Raw genomic sequence first — 17,835 nt, 5'->3', positions numbered from 1 at the left:
TACACAGCTGCCCAATATTCGCTGATTAAATGTTAGCATACAACAATACATTGCATAATCAAAACTCATACAAAACGTTATACATTGTAAAATAGAAATAAGGGTGAATCCACATTCACCCTGCAATAGTGAGAATTGGTAATAATAATAATAATAATCTTTAGGTTCAGAATTATATTTCATTACAAAAATGCCATGCCATAATTGAGCACAACCCAACAATATTTAGCATATAGCCTTCATCATCATCACCTTCTGATGTTTGTCCACACACGTTCTAAATTGCTGTACACCAGATTACACAACACATTAAGACAGCATTAAGACAGTCACCGTTTCCAGTTAACACACCTTTCCAAGCACGTGTAGAGCGGAGCTCAGAAAACAGCTTTACACCAATCACTCATTCAGAGCAGTTCACTCAGAGTTCATCACTTTAACCAGCACCCCAATCTAAAAGCTCTCCGCAGGCCCCATTGAGTCTTTGAATCTGCATCTCATGACCCACAAAGTCTAGTACAACTTTGATCTGATGACTCAAGCTCATTAATAATGATCATAAGACTCCAGCAACGTTCCTCGTCATGATCTTTGCTCCACTTGGTCTCAGTATTTATAGATCGCAGGAAGCTGAAGATGTTCCCACTGATGAGTCACTGGGCAGAGCCAGAAAAAGCAGCAGACTGACCCAGAAACAGACACCAGAGGGTCTGAGGTGCGAAACCACTAGGGGTGGGCAAAAATATATAGAAATAAATGCTTCATATAATCTCTTTTTTAAATAGCGTATAGTTGATTCAATACAGATTCACAAAAGCATTGAATTGTTGTCTTTTCTTCTATATTCTGTAATCCAGGGACTTTCTAAGTGTTGATTGTGACTCCCAGAGTGAGAGCTTGCCAACGGCAATAAATAGGAATGTCAATCAACAGACTTGTAGACTCAGAAAATGTATTTTGCTGCTTGTTCAGACTATTTATCTAAAATAAGTTGAAACAACACAATTCTTAAGGTTTCTTTGGGACAACTTAATAGTTTTATGTTCAATTTGCTTAAATTTGTAAACACGTAATTATAGTCTGCCTGCACATCGATGTAGTGCTTATATACAATAGAACCGCAAAAAAAAACACGAATGAATGTGCAAAAAAAAGAGATAATTTTGTGTTTGAAAAGTAGTTCAAAATAAAAATAAAAGAGAGTGATGAGCTGTTCGATGGCACATTTCACATCCCTTTTTTGTGGATACTTGCATTTTGAAGGTAAAGTTTTTTTAGGTGTTAATATCAATAAGATAGGTTTAAGGAAATCGATTAGCTAATGTGCTCGAAAATAGTGACAATTCACATTTAAAAAGTATAAACCTGATTTAAAGATCTGAAACTTGCAGTTGGTCACTTCTGCCTTAATAGATCAACAATATATTTGAGGTCACCTCATGCTTTTTCTCAAACTTCTAACCAATGAAATGCTCTCTAGTATCTGACATGTCCCGCCCCCTTCAAGACTTATCATATTTGCTCTAACCTTGATGTGCTTGTTTTAAGCCACTCCCACTGTCAGAGCTGTGGTAAAAATTAAACACTATTGGCTGTTTCTATGTTTCAGTTTTAGTAAAAACAGACAGTACTTTTACTACTACAATTTCATGACTTTTCCAGGACTTTCAAGTAAATTTTCATGACATAATGTTTCATGTTTATATATATATATATATATATATATATATATATATATATATATATATATATATATATATATATATATATATATATATATATATATATTTATATATATATATATATATATATATATATATATATATATATTACAGCATATCATAAAACACAAAACAAAAAACAAATCTATTTAGTTTGAATTTATTTTATATATCTATTGTATGTAAAATGTATTTAGATAATGCTTACACATGGTGGTTCATTCCCACCGTGGCACCTCTGAAATTGAGACAAATCCAAAAGAAAATGAATGAATAAATGAATAAATACTTACACAGCATTCATAATGTGAGACTATGCTTTTGGCCAAAGATAGAAAAAAAGACAACTAACCTTTATTCAAGTTTACAGATATTTGTTAACTAATTTCCATGACCATTAAAAAACTTTGTTGGGCTTTTTTTTCCCCAAAACTTTTCCAGGCCTGGAAAATGCCATGTCAAAATTCTTTGACTTTACTAGGTTTTTATGACCGTATGAACCCTGTTAAAAGTATGTCAACTTTCGGGAAAAAAATGCACATTTTAAAGCACTTCATGAGGTCTTTAACATAAAAGCTTATATGTGAAAATGGCCATCTTGCCAAGTGTTCAGGTAACTAGTCAAGTCTAAAGAGAAAGTAATATGTATGGAGTATGTTTGAAGTATTATGTATAAGGTCTTAAAGGCACATCAGCATAACAATACACTGCTGATGCTGCTGATGCATAATAATCTCTTGCCTAAATAGGTTTTACAGCTTTATTAATGCAAGTAGAATAAGTAGAATTTATAATTTTTCTAAAAACATGTATTATACATCTGTCCATGTGGTTCTATATTTACACATCCATTACATGCACCTGAAAAAAAAAGTGTTCACTGATCATTTTTAGAAATATCTATTGACCTTTTTCTCCAAGTATAAGTGGCCGCAGATATTAGAATCTTTTTGGCTGGAGACTTCATGTCTCATTCACTTTCATTGATTTTTATATGTTAAAAAAAGCATGTTAATTTGCTTCATGTTGCAAACTGATGTTTTGTTACTATATTCTTTTTCTTTTTATGCATAGTCATAAACACACTTGTTTGTGGAGCAAGTAGTTTGATCGTTTACTGAAGTTTATTATTCCAAGCAATTTCTCCCATAGGCAACTGAATTGAAAATTCTAAAATGAGCACAAAAACAAGCGCACCTCCGCATTGCAGAATAAGATCAATAACATTTGTATTAAATCAACTTTGAATGAACTGTAATTGGAATCAAATCGAGAGCTTGTGAATCAGAATTGAATCAAACTAATCCCCAGCCCTTATAATCACTGATCTGCCCAACTCCTGAAGAGCATGCAGAACCTGCATGCTTTGAAAGCTTTATTGACGAGTCAGCATTCGTGACCAGAACTATCCAAACTCAAGTGCAAAATCGAAGTACAAACAAGTTTATAAAGGTTTTGCTGTTCCAATAAAACCACTAAAAGAAAAATGACAAGATCAACAAATGGTGAAGCCTAATGGTTATGGATTCTGGCACTAAGAGCATCGTACCCTAGAGCAAGAAATAGACATGGGTATAAATATCATGCAAACAACAAAAGAACTCATCAATAGAATATTGAAAAGCAGGTAATATTAAAAGTTGTTTAACAACATGATACTAAAAATAATACAATTGAAAGCTATATAAAAAATTAAGAAAAATACTTGAAATGGCAAAATAAAAGGAAAGAAATAAAAAAGTAAATTATGATAATATTATAATGTAGAAAATTCTATAAAACTCTACTTATTTTTGAAATCAGAAATAGATAAATAAACAAAGTCTATTAAAAATAAATAGTAAAAAAACTAATTAATGAAATAATACAGATAAAAGAGTTTTAAAAACAACACATTTATAAACAACTGTTTGCATAATGAGAATTAGCCGATTCATCGCCTTAATGACATGAGCTAAGCAGGGCTGAGCCTTGTCAGTAACTGGATAGGAGACCACATGGGAAAAACTAGGTTGCTGTTGGAAGTGTTGTTAGTGAGGCCAGCAGATGGCACTCAAGCTGCAGTCTGTGCGAGTCCTAATGCCCCAGTATAGTGAAGGGGACACTATACTGTCAGTGAGCACAGTCTTTTGGATGAGACGTTAAACCGAGGTTCTGACTCTCTGTGGTCAATAAAATCCCATGGCATTTCTTGAAAAAGAGTATGGATGTAACCTCGGTGTCCTGGCCAAATTTCCTCCATTGGCCCTTACCATCATGGCCTCCCAATCATCCCCATCCACCGAATTTGCTCTATCACTGTCTCTCCACTCCACCAATAGCTGGTGTGTGGTGAGCGCTCTGGTGTCCTTGTCCTGTGGCTGTCGTCGCATCATCCAAATGGATACAGCACAGTGGTGGTGGTGTGGAGAGACCCCCCTGATGATTGCGAAGCACTTTGACTGCATGGCTATACATGATAAATTCACTATATAAATATACATAACATAAATATTTCCTATATTATAACAGTAAATATAATAGAAGCTTTCAAAACAGATCATGAATGGAAGAGACAGAAGAATTTGAAAGCATAACATATTAACATTAACTAGTTGACTGTTTACCAGCCTTCAAATGACTACATTCGTTACTAACAACATACATTACTAATAAAGCCTTATTCTACATATTCTAGTTTCTGTATCTACATATTACCATATTCTAGATCTCTTACCTCATTTCTTAAAAATGCTACAAAACCAACTTTACTTCCAATCGCTAAACAGCAATTAGATGTTTATTGACAGAAACCTCTTATTAGTTATAATGTGTTCCCTTCCCTAATGTAAATTGTCACTGTAAACTGATTAATTTAGAGTGCTGAAAGCTCTTTTTTCAGTTTTATTTATAAAGTGTGGTTCACACAAGTGAGTGGGCTTGACAAACCACCTGTAGAAACACTCTTCACTCTTCTCTCTCTTTAAAAAAACACTCTCCCTTACTTACTCTAGCACCTAATTCTCTGAGAACAGTTCACTTGTATAATTAGCACTTCTTGTATGTATTGCCTCTTCTTGTTGAATTGCTGAATGCCTCCTTAGATGTGAGTCGCTTTGGACAAAAGCGCCTGCTAAATGACTAAATGTAAACCTAAATGTATTTTTCAGACAACCAGAATAAAAGTGAGCTGCAACAGGTTAGGTGAGGGGCGAAAAAGAGATGATTCATCCTTGAAACAGCCTAAAGTATGAGTCAATAGCCCCTTTCACACATACAGACCTTTCCGGAAAATTGCCGGCAATTTTCCGGAAAGGTGTATGTGTGAACAGGTCCTTTTTGAAAATACCGGTAAATTCGTTCTGGCTATTTTCCGGAAAGAGAAGTTGTAACATTACCGGCAATTTGCCGGAATGCTGCGCTGTGTGAACGCAGAAGGAAGATTCCCGTAATAAGCGCGTGCACGTCTAGAACGTGCTGACGTGAGACGTCTGCTTTAGCCAATCACAACAGTCAGACGCATTTACGTCCGCGCGGTTTGTGAGGATAAAAGCCTTTGAATATTTTTCCAGACACATTTAGCTGCTAGAAGTTAGTCAGATCACGTTTATATGTTCTTCTTAATGCCAACTGTGTAAATAATCATCGATGAGATGCTTATGATAAGCCGTTGTTTGTTTACGTTCGTGTGCCTGTGAAACAGCCTGTGAGCGCCAGCACACGTACATATTTTGAACATCTCGACATGCGAAAGTGATCCTGCGAAAGTTGTTCACAATATTGATCATCCACAGAGTTTGTAATTTAGTCAAATGTTTACAAATACAAACGCAGCCGTTTAAAGCTCATTTGTGGTGAATGATGTCAGAATTTACCGGTATTTTGGAATGGATGTGTGAATGCTCTTTTCCGGAAAATTTCCGTAACGTCCTCGCCTGTGTGAACAGCGCTTTTTTGAATATACCGGTAAAGTCCTTCCGGAAATTTTCCGGATATTTACCGGTATCACTGTGTGAAAGGGGCTAATGTCTGAACTTCAGCTCTACCCTTGCTTCAGGTCTCCTGGTGTTTTTTCACACAACTAATATATTCTGAGTGAGGCAGCAGGATCGATGGAGGGAAATATTCAGTGGAACACAGTGTTCGCTTTTTACAAGATGTTCAGCCTGACAGCAGCAGTATATTTTATGATGAGATGAGCTGAACTGTGCACAACCGGTAGTGTGAAGGAGTTTAAAACATTAAATCGCCCTTGACTGAATGATGAACCAGAAAAAAAAAAGATTAAATATAAATAGTCGACTGAAGATATAAATCAAAGCTAAAACTTAGTCACTTGACTTGCTGATCACTGTTAAATACTCTAAACATTGTTAAATTGATAATTGTTAATATCCCTATAAATAAATAAATAAATAAATTCAAATCTATTATTGTATTATTATAAGGAACACCAGTTGTGTATGTGTGTTTTTTATCTACATGTAGATTTAGAATTTTTGCCTTTATTCCATTTAACTAAGAAATTTTATGAACACTGACATGTATAAAACAATATTAATTCCTCTTTATTTATTGTAATGCTTATAGATGCATGGATTAGTGTGAATTTATAGAAATGTGTTTACATAATAATACTAATTACATAATACTAAAGTCCTTCCATACTACGAAGCATATTCTTTTTTCTCTTAAATATTTTCTGTGATGTTCATCAGTTTATGCTTGATTTGGATTATTTCATGGTTAATTCAAATCTTTCCAAAATGTCACACCACTACAGTTTTCCCCCCAAACTTTGCTTTTAGTTAAGTGACTCCTAAAGGCGATGCAAATCATTACAAGGATAAAACAGATCAAAACAATGATTCTTTTTTTATGGAAAACATTGAGATTGAGTTTTGAATGTATTGCCATATAATTTTCTCAGGCTATTTCATAGCTAAACCAGACATTCTATAAATATCACTATTTTATAGTTGTGTAACGAATCTCAAATCCAATGGCTCGGATCACACTATGGTTTTTGTTCACAGATCGGACCACTTTTCGCATCAGCCAAAAAGGAGATGAAACCATAAACATCAGTGTTTTTTTTCTACACTATAAACTGTTATCACAGTACTTCTGTTCTTCTTATTTGACTGTTTGTAAACTCAAAAGATTAAAGGCTAAATTTCTTTCTTGATTTTTGCGTTTTTCAAACACAGATTTGAATGTAGCCATTAGAAGGATTTATAAACATATGCAAATCACCATTACTTACAATTTATGTCACGTGGCTGTTGAGATGATGATCTGTTAATGATTAATTGTGCAGCTTACCCTACAAGCATTAAGGCAGGCTAAACATGTAGTGACAGAAAACACCTTTAATAACCTAAGAAACCCACCACATCCTGAATAATCATCATATTTTACAGAACAGCCTAAATGCTTTGATATGTGATTTGAATGAGGCGAGGCGATCTCTCTGCGATCACTACAAATTTAGGATCTACAAGAAAAAAAATATTAATCTGCAGGTGACGTGTGTTCCAAACTGTGGGTTGTGATCCATACAAATTAATCAACTGTGATCCGATAAACCTCTACTTTTTATATAATACTAAAAAAATCATAACAATAAAAATACAGCGATAGTAAAAAACAACACATACAATAAAATACATAAATAATAATAATAATAATAATAATAATAAATAAGATAAAAATCCAAAACAGTTTTTTAAAGTTTGCTTTTGAAAAAAAAAAAAAAAATTTGAAAGGATTCACATTCAAAAATAATTCATTTAAAGTATCTGCAGATAAAAATTGTTGTCTGATAACATTAAAAACAGGTAATTCCAAAAGAGTATGTTTAACAAATTGGCTTCTGTTGCTTATGGACAACATAACACTACATTACAACTGACATTAGGGCTCTGCGATTAATCTAAATCGAATCGTAATCGTGATTTGAAATGTTGTAATTAGCTGCGATATGAATTATATATGCATTATATAATTTCCCCCACCCAGAGGAAATGTGTGACTGCCATCTATGCGTGACAGTCTTACCATCCAATTGAGCGAGCACACTTTTGTTCTGCCCAATCAGAATTGTGCGACCAAACAATGCGGAAAGCCCACAATAAAACAAACAAACAGGAAACGCGGACAAGTGGGCTGATGGCGTCTGCCACTTCAGAATTTGTTAGAGCTGTCGCAGAATTGTTGCCAGAGCACGAGAAAATACAACAACTAGCACCTAAACAAGCAGCACAGGCAGCTTTATGAGGAATGTCTTGCTAAAAAGTAAACTAAAAGTATTGCCAATGACACTCAATCTGGTGGCAAGCAACAGCAAATTACAATTTCAGAGTCATTTATAGCCGTCACACCATTTGAAATAACATCACAAAGGCACCAGGAGATAACTAACGCCATAACTCACAACTGTTTGCTCTAGAGAAAAACTAGTGTTTAATTTCTGAATATTTATAAACAAATTTGAATAAACGTTGAAGTTAGTCAATATCTTTTCAGTTTTTTTTCCAAACTAACACTCAATGCTTTTTATCAGTAAGAAGGTATGATACAAAATATTGAGCTGACGCTTGACTACAAAATTAAATCGCAAATCAAATCGAAATCGCCATATCTGTCCAAAAAATACAAATAAAATTGCACAGCCCTAACTGACATTAAACTCAATATAAATATCCAGTCAGGCCCTGGCTGAACCTGCTTTAACCACTAAATTAAACATGCACCAAACAATGTACAACCACATCCTTGGTTATATAAAGCGACAACAATGAAGCAGGCAAAGAAAAGCTGCTTACTTTCTCCAACCCAAACAACTCTCCCATTAACAAGAATGTACATGCGCTCGTACAAGTGAAGGCATTATACTATGAACGTGACAGAAGCAGGCAGGAGGGTTAAATCCCTTCGGCTGGCAGAGCTCCGTGAAATGTGATGCCCAGTCAGGTTTCATTGCTCCACCTCAGCTGATGACCAGAGGCGATTAGGAAGTGCCCGTCGCCAGCCTTCACAAATCAGCATTAGCATCAACATTTACCTCACTAGCCGGATCCGATTCAAACATTAATGTAACGCAGTCAAAAGTAACTCAATTCTGGGAGCATTTACAAAAGGCATGACTGAGGAAATTCTTTTTGGGTCAGTAAACAAATGTCCCTGTTAGCTTTCAAGACTGGTAAACCTTATGCCACAATGACAGTCTTCTTTCTCTGAAAAATTCCCCAAATGCTTCACATTGAAGGAAAATTATTTTGAATGGACTGGAGCGAATTGTTTATTACAATTAATGTTGTGTTGGGAAAAAAAAAAAACAGGTAATGTAGGGGGGAGAGCCAGCAGGTTTCATGTTAACACCTTAAAGGGACAGTTGACCTAAAATGACAACATAAATTAATTGTGTGGAGCCCAGCATTTTCTTTACAGTGTTTAGGGCTGCACAATATATCGGAATAATTATCATTATTACAATAATAGTATATATATTATCCATAACACAGGGAAAGTGCAATAAATTTAATTAGTTTTATGTGTTCAGCATTTGTGTGATGCATGCATAGGTTGTTTATTCAAATCTGAGCAATCATATGGGGCCTTTCTTATTTTCATCCCCACCTCTGTTTGCACCTTGACTTATCTTAAAAGGTAAATAGCTCAGAAAAATACATGTTTATTTTAGCATGATCATGACATAAATGTACATTTTTTCAAATTGCTGATTAAATTGTGTTTTGGAAGTTAGTTACATGATAAGAAATATCGTTATCGCAACATTTAACAACAATATCACATATCTAAAAACAACCAGCAATAGGCGAAATCCGCGTAGTAGTCAGCTTTATTTATTCATTTTTTACAAATATTATAGATGTTTTAAGGTTGTAAAACCCCTCACTACACACTTTATACACTTTTCTCAGACAGGCATTAACATTTTGACACATTTCTTTATTGTTTTAACACTCTCAAACTTTCATAGAAAAATAAGTCCAGTATTATAGAATGAAACCAAAGATCAAAACCTGGGCCCGGTTTTTCAAAAGTAATCCACTAGGATTTTGGATAACAAATCAAATCATGGATCAAATCTTGAAAATGGGTTTTTCAAAAGAAAAAACGGATTACATAATCGGATTAGATCACATGATCCAATCTTGATTTTGATCCGGATCAAACCTTTAGTTTGAGTTTTTCAGATCTTTTTAGTAGGATTTGGATCAGTTTAATCCAAAAAACCTGGATTAAACTGATCCTATCAGAAGGGTGGATTCAGTGTGGATTTCATGCCCAAAATGTAATGAAAACTTTAAAAATGTATCAAACAATATTATATTGAGATCATGCAATAACTTCAAAGATATCCTATTTATTGATAAGGTTTTAATTGTACTTGTTCATCCGTCAGGCTACAGTGATTAGATAGGCTTTAACGTATTCAGCCTTTCAGTATAGGCCTACAGCAAAGTAGAAAGAGTTTGGCCTCATAAAACAATCCCCCAAACAGCTGTCAAAATTGACCAAAAACAATACATTTTATTCTGTCACTAATTGATACATATATATATATATATATATATATATATATATTTTTTTTTTTTTTTTTTTCATCACAAAATATTTTTGTTTTCAGAATATTTATTCTGAAAATCAGAATGACCAAAAAAATGCAAAGAATGGCAATCACTGATTTTTGAAATCACTTTCAACAATTGCAGAAAGAGATTGAAAGTCCAGAAGCACAGCTTCATCTGGCAGAGGAACAACTGACTCTGACCAAACTGCAGCAAACCAAGCACCTCCTAAAGGCTCCGCTCAGACAAGCTGGTCTCTCCACATCAGATGAGGAAGTCTGAAATTATTGTGGAGGTTTTGACATTAAGTATTTTTTTTTTAATTCAATACATCTATAATTGAAACTTGTTATAAATATCCTCAATGTACAGTGTTTGTGTTGTAGGTCTCAGATGAGCGGACTGCTGGAGGAGGATGGAGTGGGGTTTTTTTTCTAGTTTTTAGTTTTTTTTAAATGTGTGTGTTTTTATTTCAAATAAAAATAAAGTTATATTGACCCCACACTGGCTATTCTACTTGTTGCTCTGTACATATCTATAGTTCTATATTGTGATTTCCTATCCTGTTTGAGCACTGGTTATCCAGATTTAGTGATCCTGAAAAGTTCCTATCTGGATCAGATTGATCCAATCCGATGTTGCTTTGAAAAACTGGCTCAAAAAGTAAGCTGGATTACGTAATTACGGATTACAAAAACAGGATTACTAAATCCGGATCAATTTTATCAGGATTAAACCTTTTGAAAAACCAGGCCTTGTTGTCAGGTACAAAGATTTATCACTATCAGCAAAAGGTTAATAAAGCTTTTTAGCTTTTGTGCGGATAATGTGGGCATACAGGGCAGGGTTTAATGCTAAGGATTTTTTATACGGGTCCGATCGGGCCATTGGTTGAGATTTTTACTTGCTCTGCCAAAATTTTCACTAGCCCCACCAAAAAAACTAAAAAGTTAATAGCTTTTTCTTAGCCACATATTTTAAATAGTGGCAAAATTATGCCTGTGAATCTAGAATTTAAACATTTTAAATATGTTAATAAATGTATAACGAGCAAAATTCAAGATTTTATGCAAATGAAAGAGCAGTAGGAAAAATGTGCTGGTGTTTTAATGCAATTCTAAATAATTTTTATAAAAATGGCTTGCCAAACTGACAACTGTTTTTTTTTTGTTTGTTCTTTTTTTCAGTTTCTTAATTTTGTACCCATGTATGGTTCTAAGCCTTTAGAAACAGACATTTTCTTTTAGCCTCATTGTTTAATTTTGCCGCCATGTTGCCATCTTTTCGCTGTACTGGTTGTTACCAGGTTACAAAAAAAAAAAAAAAAATGTTCTCATCGTTACTGGCCGATAGGGGCCAGTGACAATCCTGTCTACTGTCCCGAGTGTCTTTCACGCTGGCCCCGGGCCACCGGGCAGTCCTTATTGTTGAGCCCTGCAGTGTAATGTTCTTTTTCCTGCAGTCACTGATCCCCAAAACTAAAGCAAACTCCATCCTTAAGGGGGTCGCACACCGGAAGCACCACGCAGTAGGAAGTAACACACACCGGCGATCTGTGGTATGACATAACAGTGTCCTGAGTTGTAGCTGGGCACCACAGACAGCTGCTGACTAGCGGCACCATTGTGCGTACTCTGATATAAACCTATGTTTACAATTCTAAAATGCATGACACTGCGTGGCGTGTTGTGGTGTATCTGGTGTGCAACCCCTTTTACGATGGTCTTGCTGCAGACAGATACAACCTTTTTTGCACCCTTGTTGAAACTCACATTGCCAGCGTTTGAAGTTTTATGTTAAATTGGCAAGCTGAATGCACTCTGTACTGTACAGGAAACATGGAGGAGATTGACCGATAATGGACTACAGCCATTTAGGATGTAGAACTTAAAAAAAAAAATAAAACAAAGAATGTCAAATTGCAGTGAAAAAAATCTGTGAAACTGCAAAGCCATAAAAAGTGAACCACATTAAAGAGAGGAACTATTGTACACCAGTATTGCACAACCCTAGTTAATTATACATTTATTATTGTCATTACAAACCTCAAGATTTTATACTAACCCAAACTATAATGACCAAGACTACCAAACTGATTCGGACACCATAAAGCGACATGAAAGCAGCAGAGCTTTTATTATGCCATAGTCAATTGCTTCCAGCTCTTCCTGTTGTGATTAAGCAGGGAGAAAGCAGCACTGTTTTCATACTGAATATATTTTGGAGTTCTGTTATAATGCTGCTTAGTCCAGTCTGACTAATAAAATATACAATATATTACAATGTGTTTGAAATTGAATTGCTTTCTATAAAACCAAACTGGAAATCAAGGGTGTATGACATCATTAATATGATGACACAATGTAAGTCAATAGCCCCTTTCACACATTACAGACCTTTGTGGAAAAGTACTGGAAAACTTCCTGATAGTGATCATGTGTGGACAGGCCCTTTTTGAAAATACCGGTAAATTCGTTTCTGGAATGAGAAGTTGTAACATTCCCAATAATTGCCGGAATGCGGCTCTGTGTAAACACAGAAGGAAAATTCCTGGAAAGAGCGTGTTCACGATTAGGACACACTGACGTGAGACGTCTACTCCAACCAATCAGAACATTCAGACGCATTCACATCCGTGCTGTTTATGAAAACAAAGCCTTTCAATAATGATCAACTGATCAACTTTATAAATGAACTAAACGACCAGCTTCAATCAACCAGAAACATGCAAACCCAAACACCTTTTATGTTTACACAAATAGCTAGCATTGTTAGAATAATTTACAGTTAGGGTTGGGTAGAGGGTTAAGGCTGATTTATACTTCTGCGTCAAACGCCTGCGTATGCTACGGCGCTGACGCATAGCCCTTCGCCGTGGCCGTTGGCGTCGCTGACGTGCACCTCTCAAAAACTGTAACTACACGTCGCAATGACATGTAGCGCAAGCTCTGTGATTGGTCGGCTTGGTAGCGCTGACGAGTCTGGGCGGGACCGAGAGCCGCATGAATGGTGCGAGGCTGATGGAGCGATTGTTTACAAGTGTGGAGTCCCGTGAAGGAGCTCCTTATGGAAAGTTTTGTGTTTACCTCATAGTTAAAGTTGTTGCACGTCCGCAGGTTCCTGCCTCAAAATGAGCGATTTTGAGCCACTTGTACATCCCGGAAGTGTTCAGGAAAAGCAACACAGCAGCGAGGAAACTCGACACAGAGGAACATTAACACCTCACTGCCAACTAGCGTTTCGGAAGTGTTAATGCAGACCAACAGAGACAGCGCGCAGAAGTATAAATGCACAGCTACGCGCGTTGCATGTGCCGTGGGTTACGCCGGTCACTTGACGCAGAAGTATATACCAGGCTTTAGGGATTAGGTATCGATTACAAATTACTAAAAATGATGTTCTAGAATCAACACAGATGTTAATCCAGGATCACATCGTACTTGGAAAAATCACAACCACCATTGAAGGAGAGCAGGCAGTCTTGAAGGTACTGACCTTTCTTGGGGTGAAGGCTACCGCTTGACCTCGCGGGGGACTTTGGAATGACGTCTGGTTGCGTTGGAGTAGATGGCTTCTGTGCGGCATCCATCTTTGTAGGTGTGCCAGCATCAAGGCCCAATTCTGTTCTTGAAGAAGGGATAACTTCCTCTGAACAGGGATCGCTCTGATTGGTCTCTGAAACAGCTGGGGGATCTGAGACAGAAGACAAAAAAAGGATTGAGAAACTTCAACCGAGAAATGGAGACCAGTCGAACTTCATTCCAGGACAACAACATGTGTGATTACGCAGAAGAGTCATTCACAGTTACATTCCGCTGAGATTAAATCCAGATCGATTTGTTTGATTTGCACAGATGATTACAGAATGTTTTGCTACAGCAAAGACAAAACGATCAGAAGTCATGCCTCTGAACCGCTCGATATAAACCTCAACAGCTCTACAATTAATTGATTATTGGTAGTTTGAAGGATTGCTCTGCGGACACAAGCAAACGGTGGTGATCTTGCCACCTTCCACTTCCACATCAATTTTGCAGTGAAAAGCAGGCTTAATTATAAGACCATTTAAGATGCTTAAGGCTAAACCATAAGATTGTAACATTGTAAAATCTTCCAGCAACTGGCAACTCAAACATGACAAATGTCACAAACCATCAGTAGCTTGTTGAGAGCTTATCTTATTTATGAGCAATCTCATCGTAGAACTTCACAATGCACCACCTTGACCCACAACAGATCATTACTTCCTGAGTCAAAATTCAACTGTAAAGATTTGTAAAGATTTAAGGATACCCAGACCTACTAATGAATGTTTTGCTTACCTGGATCCTTGAACAGACTAAAAGTCAAAATAGAAAATTTTCACAGAAGAAAATTGGCAAGTAAACAAATGATATGTCTGACACCTTAAAAGCATGATGTCATGTCGAGACAGTAAACACACAGGGAGGAGGAGGTTCGACAGATCACCTGTTTTTTTTCACTGATAAGAGTGTGACTTGGGTTAGAGTCCGATTTGATGTTGGCCAACATTACAGACTGGGTAAAGTGATCAACATTCGAGAGATATCAGAGTATAGCTGGGCAATATAGCTTAAAATAGAAACCTCTACACTTTCCAGCCTTAATTGTTGCCATTAAATACATTATCAATCACATTCAATCACCAATCACATTTAAAACGTTTTAAGCAAGAACTAGGAGGGTGTTTACATATTTTTGAAATCAAAATGTAAACATCCTTATTGGCCATTAATTTACATAACCAAGATATTTTGGGGGTAAGTATTCTAATTCTAAGGCACATTTTTCACACTCCTTTTTACTTAAAGGCAGAGTGTGTAAATTTTATCTACTAGAGGGCGAACATTCACAACTAACAAAGGCATATTTTGATGATGCCGTGACTGAGGGTGGAATCGTAGGAATTGTCGTCTTAGTTTAATCTTACAGGACTCCTCAGATGATGTGAAAAATCATGTTTAAAACTTATTATCATGGAAGTAGGGATGCAACGATTATAGATTTTGGTTGTACGATTATAATAAGAAATAATTTTGTTTTCACAGATATCACGATTAACAAGCATTTATTAATTTCAAAATACTACTTGTTTAAAAAAATCTAATAAAAACTCGTTACATTTTAAATTGTTATTTATTGCTGCTCAGTAACTAAATAAAACAGCATAAAATAATAATAATAAATACCAAACAATAGTCCATTTCTCTTTGGACTGACAAATAAAAGAAAAAAAGTTTGGCATTTAAACATAAGTAATAATTTTACACTGAAAATAAATAACAGAACAATGAATACATAAAATAAAAATAAGAATCAATTTGAAAAAATGTAAATTAAAGCATCAAAGTAGCTAGTCATTTCTTTTCTTGCACTCGCAAAAGACGCAACATTAGCCTCCGTTTGCAAGCTCAGAATTTTAAACTAGCGCACAGTTGGCATACATTTTTTTAGCTGCGGCAGTTGGTTCAGTGCAGAAACATGGTGTTGAGAAGCCTTCACGATTAATTAACTGTGACGAATTAAAGAGGTAATCATTGCATCCCTACACAGATGTACATGTATGAAGGAGGGAAAGGCTGAAAGCCATTAAAGTATGATAGCGGCATGAAAGCAGCAGAGCTTTTATTATGCCATAGTCAATTGCTTCTGGCTCTTCAGGTCATGATTAAGCAGAGAAGCAGCAGCACTGTTTTATCATACAGAATATATTTTAGAGTCCTGTTATAATGCTGCTTTGTACAGTCAGACTAATAAAATACACAATTTATTAAGCCGACTTTGAAAGAATACTGTTCAAAACCAAACTGGAAATCAAGGGAACATGACATCCTCGACATGACAACACAATGACAGTCAATGTCACTAGTTAAACTTGCTTATTTCTCTGACTTTGAACATTCTTCCAAACATTTGAGATAACGCAAATACATAAGTCAGCAAAACACTCAAAACTGATCTAGTGATTTGATATTTTAATGAAAAATATTACATATTATGCCTTAAACACAAGGATAAATTCACAATTATATGCTTCATTATAAGGACACTTACCAAGTTTATAAAGTACTTACATAAGCTGAATAGAGCTTTCACATGTAAACAAAACAAAAACTAATCACTGGATCAAAGCTCTGACTCAGTCTATAGATTCAAGCAGTTTGATTCATTGATATTATTCAATGTTGCCATCTATAAAAAGGTTTAATTAGAAACAACATAAAAAAAAACTGAATCTTATCATCTCTTACTGGGCAGATCTAATATCTTCATAAAACTTAAAGACAGGTCAAATAAGCACAACTAAATGTGATTCTGCTGTTGTAACACAAATTTATCATCAACATTCATCACATCTGCCAACCCTATAGTAAGTACATCAGCTTGGTTGAGCAAATACGAAAACATCCTGCTTTAACTCGAGGGACGGCTGTGTTTTCTCCACCGCAACATGTCTATTCAGTTGCCATGAGGCGGAAGAGTTATTCTGACCAAAAAAAAAGTAGTGCAGTGGTGGCCTGTTTTAGAGAATAGATCAGCATATAGGCCTGTCAGTATATCTTTCTTTGTGCGATATATTGCACCAAAATATATAGCGATAAATGATATTATTGTCATTTAAAACCATTTTAAGCCACTCATTATATAATGCCAGAATGACAATTTAATATCATCACATTGGATGTACACTCCTCTAGAGAGCACATGATATTTCATTCTTAAGAATATTGGCTTTACTTATAGTCATTTAAAAATGTAATAATTAGGCATTGAAATCGCATTTCCTAAATAAATAATAATAAATCTTAACAAATAAGTGCAAGGTAAAAAGTAACAGAGGCTGCAGTATCTGCTGCCATTATTAGTTGTTAGACACCCACATGAAAATATACTAAAGTAATTTATAGTAAATACTGTAATGTTCTTTAACCATACTGAAACCTCCAACAGAGATAGAGATGTTGCACAATCAGCTAAAATGTTGCTAGAATTGGTTTGCATGTATGGGTATACTTTATAAGGTACACCTGTCCAACTGCTCTTAATGCAAATTTCTAATCATCCAATCACATGGCAGCAACTCAATGCATTTAGGCAGACAAAGTCAAGACGATCTGCTGCAGTTCTAACTGAGCATCAGAATGAGGAAGAACGGTGATTTCAGTGACTTTGAACGTGGCATGGTGGTTGGTGCGAGACGGGTTGGTCTGAGTATTTCAGAAACTGCTGATTTACTGGGATTTTTATGCACAACCATCTTAGGATTTAGAGAGAATGGTCTGAAAAAGAGAAAATATCCAGTCAGCGGCAGTTCTGTGGGCACAAATGCCTTGTTGATGCCAGAGGTCAGAGGAGGCCAGACTGGTTCTAGCTGATAGAAAGGCAACAGTAACTCAAATAATCACACATTACAACCAAAGTATGCAGAAGAGCATCTGTGAACGCACAACACATCCAACCTTGAGGTAGATGGGCTACAGCAGCAAAAGTGCCACTCCTGTCAGCCAAGAACAGGA

General features: G+C 35.7%; 1 protein-coding gene across 20 annotated transcripts in view; it reads right to left on the bottom strand.

Annotated features, from left to right (window-relative positions):
• map7d1a (MAP7 domain containing 1a) overlaps positions 1-17,835 on the bottom strand; it is a 111,582-nt gene that overhangs the window by 58,131 nt on the left and 35,616 nt on the right. For all 20 annotated transcript variants that reach the window (NM_001326399.1, XM_073925171.1, XM_073925173.1 and 17 more), the window contains one exon: positions 13,793-13,990. In NM_001326399.1, coding sequence (NP_001313328.1) covers positions 13,793-13,990 — 198 coding nt within the window. The remainder of the gene's footprint in view (positions 1-13,792; positions 13,991-17,835) is intronic.

This window comes from Danio rerio, chromosome 16, assembly GCF_049306965.1.
Source record: "Danio rerio strain Tuebingen ecotype United States chromosome 16, GRCz12tu, whole genome shotgun sequence".
In the NCBI taxonomy this organism is placed as follows: Eukaryota; Metazoa; Chordata; class Actinopteri; order Cypriniformes; family Danionidae; genus Danio; species Danio rerio.
This window is presented reverse-complemented; position numbering and strand designations above follow the sequence as displayed.